We start from the raw sequence: 4,660 nt of genomic DNA, 5'->3' as shown, positions 1-4,660 counted from the left end.
AGCTGGGCACGGCTTTGCAGCAGGCACTGAGCATCCGGGGCTGGGAGCAGCTGGCAGTGCCATCCTGCTGCCAGTGTGTCACCCCAGGGTGGGACAGTGCGGGTCCAGCTGTAAGCTGGGGACCAGCCCAGCACCCTGAGGGCACCCCCCAGCACCGCCACTGCCCTCCAACCCCTGACAGGATCTGATCCTGCCCTGCACTGCCCCAGCGCAGGTTTGGGTGCGCACCAGCCAGGGAAAGAGGATCCAGCACCACAGCCTTCGGGGTGCTGCACTGAGGGGTGCCCTCAGCTCAGCACCCCCAGCTCAGCATCCCTTTCCCTTGCAGGGTGACCATCCCACTGTATGACGCCGACACGGGGCTGCTGGTGTTGGCAGGGAAGGTGAGGTCCCACAGCAGCGGGGTGCAGGGGGGTACAGGAGGATGCAGGGGAGTGTAGTGAGGTGTAGTGGGTGCAGTGGGGTGTAGAAGCATGCAGGAGTTGCAGGGGGGTGCAGGAGGCTGCAGAGGGGTGCAGGAGATGCAGCAAGGTGCATGTGGGTGCAGCGGTTACAGGAGGGCACAGAAGGGTGCAGGGGGAGCATATGGAGGTGCATGCGGTTGTAGGAAGGTGCAGTGGGGTGCAGGGATTGCAGCAAGGTGCATGTGGGTGCAGGGGGGTACAGGAAGGTGCATGTGGGTGCGGTGGGGTGCTTCCTGCAGCCTCACTCATTCCCTGTCCACTCCACCTCTCTTCCAGGGAGAAAACCTCCTGTACTGCTTTGAGGTGACCCCCACGCAGCCAGCGCTCACCCAGGGTAAGCAGGTCCCACCCCACACCGGGGTCGCAGCAGCCCTGGGGGGCTCACCCCTGCCTGCACTGCCCACCTCATGTCCATCCCCCCTCCCCACAGTGACCCAGTGCCGGACAGAGGGCAGCACGCGGGGCCTGGCGGCCGTGCCACGCCGGGCCCTGGACGTCATGGCCTGCGAGGTGCTCCGTGTCCTGCAGCTCACCGACACCGCCCTCGTCCCTGTCAGCTACGTGGTGCCACGCAAGGTGAGGGGGGGCTGCTGGTGGCACTGCATCGTGGATGCCTGGTTTCATCTCATGGGTGACACCTCGCCAGCACCAGGTGACAAAAGGCACCCAGGTGCACTGGGACGCCAATCCCCAGCCTGGGGAGAGCAGGAGAGGAGGTCAAACCTGGGAGCTGGCAGTGGGTCACAGAGTGTGAGTTTGCTGCATGCTGGATTTGGGAAGCCGGGTGCTGCATGTAGAATTGGGGTGCTGGAGAGTGGATGCTGATAGCTGGGTGCCACCTGCTGGGTGCTGTTGTGCAATAGGTGCTGGGTGCTTAAAGTGGATGAAATTTGGGTGCTGGGTAGTGGAGTCTGGGTGCTAGAGGTGTCTGGGGGTGTCCAGGACTGCCCCAGCTGCAGGAGGATGGAGGCTGTGGGACTTCAGGAACACCCACCTTGCCCCCTCCCTTCTCCCACAGTCTGTCCAAGACTTTCATGAGGATCTGTTCCCTGACTGCACTGGGACCCTGCCAGCCACCAATGCCCAAGCCTGGTGGGCAGGCAACAACCAGCAGGTCAGTGTCACCCAGGGGTGTGTCCTTGCTGGTGGCATTGCCACTGCCCCATGCCCACCACTGTGCCTGGTGCAGGTGGGGAGGGTGAGCCTGCACCCCGCACGGAGATCCACGGAGACCTTCACCTCCCCTGTCATCGCCTTCACCCACCACACCAATGCCGGCCACACCAACACCGACATCGGCCACACCGACATCGGTCACACCGACACCAACATCGGCCACACCGACACCGACATCAGCCACACCGACACCGACCGGAGCGTGAGCATGGGGTGCTGGGAATGTGCTTTGGATGCTGAGGGGGTGGGGGTCCCTGTCGCCTTTATACAGCAGGGAAAGGCCGGGCTACCAGCACCACCTGCCCACCCGCTGTCTCTCCTGTAGGAGGCCAGTGGCTACTCCTCGCCATCCTCGCTGGCCTCGCCAGGCAGTGCAGCCACCTCGCTCTCAGCCAGCACCGGCCCCTCCAGCGGCTTCGCCAGCAGCCCCAGCCAGAAGTCCCTGCAGAGCATTTTGGGTGAGCAGGCAGCAGGGTGAGCTCGGGGTCCCTCACTGAGAAGGGATTCGGGGCACTCACCTATCCCTCACCTGCTCCAGGGCCCAGCTCCCGCTTCCGGCACGCGCAGGGCCGGGTGCTGCACCGCGACTCCCACCTCACCAACCTGCGGGGGCTCAGCCTCACCACGCCGGGCGAGTGCGACGGCTTCTGTGCCAACCACCAGCGCGTCGCCCTGCCCCTGCTCACCGCCGGCGGCCAGATTGCCGTGCTCGAGGTACCCCGGAGCGGCTGGAGGCCGGCACGGCGCCGTGAGTGCCATGCCCGTGACCTCTGTCTCTTTCCCGCAGCTTTCCAAGCCCGGCCGCCTCCCCGACACAGCCGTGCCCACCATCCAGAACAGCGTGGCAGTGGCCGACCTCTCCTGGGACCCCTTCAACCCGCGGCGCCTCGCTGTGGGTACGTGTGCCAGCCCCGCCGGAGCGTGCCGGGGTAGTCCCCTGGCTCCGGGCATGCTGATCACCACATTAACCACTGCCCATCCTTTTTGGTCCCCAGCCGGTGAAGATGCCAAGATCCGGCTGTGGCGGATCCCTGAGGGAGGGCTGCAGGAGACACTGCAGGAGCCTGAAGCCATTCTCCAAGGTGAGGGGACACAACGAGCACCCTACACTGGGGACAAGCCAGCCCAGTGGTGTCCACAGCTGGGGACGACCACGCACTGCTCAATCTTCCCAGGTCACACAGAGAAGATTTACTCCATCCGCTTCCACCCCGTGGCATCCGATCTCCTGGTTTCCTCCTCCTACGACATGACCGTGCGGATCTGGGATCTGAGCGCCGAGCAGGAAGTCTTGTGCCTGCAGGGACACACAGATCAGGTAAGGAATGACAAACCTGGGGACACCTGAGGGGTGACTTTGGGATATTGAGGGGATACAACATCTGTCTACCCAGATCTTCAGCATGGCTTGGAGCCCAGATGGGAAGAAGCTGGCGACAGTGAGCAAAGACGGACGGATACGGCTCTACGAGCCACGGTGCAGCCCTCGGCCTCAACAGGTACAATCATGGCACTGAGGGTGGGCTGGAGAGCTGGGGCTGCAGGCAGGAATGCCCCCAAGGGCACCTGCCCGCACCCCCAGCTCTCTCTGAGCGGGCAGAGTGACCTTCTCCCCACACAGGAGGGTCCAGGTCCCGAGGGGGGACGCGGAGCACGCCTGGTTTGGGTTTGCGGTGGCGACTACCTCCTGGTGTCCGGCTTTGATAGGTAAAGAGGGGGACACGTGGCAGGGCAGGGACACCAAGGGACACCATGCTCCCCCTCATTGACACCTCCCCACAGCCGCAGTGAGAGGAGGATCCTCCTGTACCGGGCACAGGCTCTGCCTGAGGGACCCTTGTCCGTCCTTGGGCTCGATGTGGCCCCCTCCACCCTCCTGCCCTTCTACGATGAGGATACCAGTGTTGTCTTCCTCACCGGCAAGGTGAGGGCTTGCCCTCCAAAAAACTGGGGGGCTACCTGTCTACAGCACCCCAAAAGTGCAGAGGGACCCTCCATGCACCTTGACAGCCCATCTCACTCCATCCCCAGGGTGACACCAGAGTCTTTCTCTATGAGGTGACTCCTGAGCCCCCCTATTTCCTTGAGTGCAACAGCTTCACCTCCAACGAACCCCACAAGGTAAAGAGAGGCAGTGCTGCCTGTCCCTGACCCCTTGCCTGCGCTGCCAGACCCCGCTCACGCCCCCACCCCACCAGGGCTTTGTCTTCCTGCCCAAAACGATGTGTGAGGTGCGGGAGGTGGAGTTCGCCCGTGCGCTGCGCCTGGGGCAGAGCACCCTGGAGCCCGTGGCTTTCCACGTGCCACGTGTCAAGGTAGGTGGGGGGTAAGGGGGAGGCTGGCTGTGTTCTGGGATGGGGACAGAGGCAAGGGACTCCCCTCAACATCACTTGCCCCCACAGAAGGAGTATTTCCAGGACGACCTCTTCCCTCCGACCCGCGTCTGGTGGGAGCCGGCCCTGGGTGCCGGTGCGTGGCTGGCGGGGCAGGACGGGCAGCAGCGCCGTGCCAGCCTGTGCCCGGCCGGCATGGTGCCAGGTGGGTGAGGGGCAGGGCAGGACCCCCAGCCCACGGGGATGGTGTGGGGGGGTGTCAGCCACGGGGCGAAGCCCTCCTGCCCCACGGTTATGCCGCTCTCCCAGTGAGCGAGGCCCCGAAAGAGGCTCCGGCTCGGAAGTTCGTCCCTGCATCCGTGTACCTGGAGGAGAAGTCGGACGAGCAGAAGAAGGAGGAGGTGGGTGCTGGGGAGGGGCGACCGCCCTGCAGTGGGGCTGGGGGCGATGTCCCTCACCCCACGGCTCTGCCCGGCCTCCCCACAGCTCCTGAGTGCCATGGTGGCCCGGCTGGGCAACCGAGATGACCCGCTGCCCCAGGACTCCTTCGAGGGGGTGGATGAGGACGAGTGGGTAAGTGCAGGGACTTGGGAGGGGAGACACGACCCCCGTCGGGTCCCATCAGACCCTGCCATGCCCCTCACCCACACCGAGTGTCCCGCAGGACTAGGCTGGACCCGGCACCCC

The 4,660-nt window shown here is 64.7% G+C and overlaps 1 protein-coding gene across 1 annotated transcript in view; it reads left to right on the top strand.

Annotated features, from left to right (window-relative positions):
- CORO7 (coronin 7) overlaps nt 1–4,660 on the top strand; it is a 35,403-nt gene extending 30,743 nt beyond the window's left edge. Inside the window, exons 10-27 of the mRNA XM_029957868.1 lie at nt 329–383; nt 741–798; nt 895–1,040; nt 1,483–1,842; nt 1,966–2,098; nt 2,179–2,354; nt 2,428–2,536; nt 2,636–2,722; nt 2,816–2,958; nt 3,035–3,139; nt 3,262–3,347; nt 3,423–3,564; nt 3,672–3,761; nt 3,839–3,955; nt 4,043–4,178; nt 4,283–4,374; nt 4,460–4,546; nt 4,638–4,660. Coding sequence (XP_029813728.1) covers nt 329–383; nt 741–798; nt 895–1,040; nt 1,483–1,842; nt 1,966–2,098; nt 2,179–2,354; nt 2,428–2,536; nt 2,636–2,722; nt 2,816–2,958; nt 3,035–3,139; nt 3,262–3,347; nt 3,423–3,564; nt 3,672–3,761; nt 3,839–3,955; nt 4,043–4,178; nt 4,283–4,374; nt 4,460–4,546; nt 4,638–4,643 — 2,128 coding nt within the window. The 3' untranslated portion in view covers nt 4,644–4,660. The remainder of the gene's footprint in view (nt 1–328; nt 384–740; nt 799–894; nt 1,041–1,482; nt 1,843–1,965; nt 2,099–2,178; nt 2,355–2,427; nt 2,537–2,635; nt 2,723–2,815; nt 2,959–3,034; nt 3,140–3,261; nt 3,348–3,422; nt 3,565–3,671; nt 3,762–3,838; nt 3,956–4,042; nt 4,179–4,282; nt 4,375–4,459; nt 4,547–4,637) is intronic.

This window comes from Manacus vitellinus, unplaced genomic scaffold (assembly GCF_001715985.3).
Source record: "Manacus vitellinus isolate BGI_N305 unplaced genomic scaffold, ASM171598v3 scaffold_12_pilon, whole genome shotgun sequence".
Lineage (NCBI taxonomy): Eukaryota > Metazoa > Chordata > Aves > Passeriformes > Pipridae > Manacus > Manacus vitellinus.
Note: the sequence above shows the minus strand (reverse complement) of the source record. Positions and strands in the feature narration are given on the sequence as shown.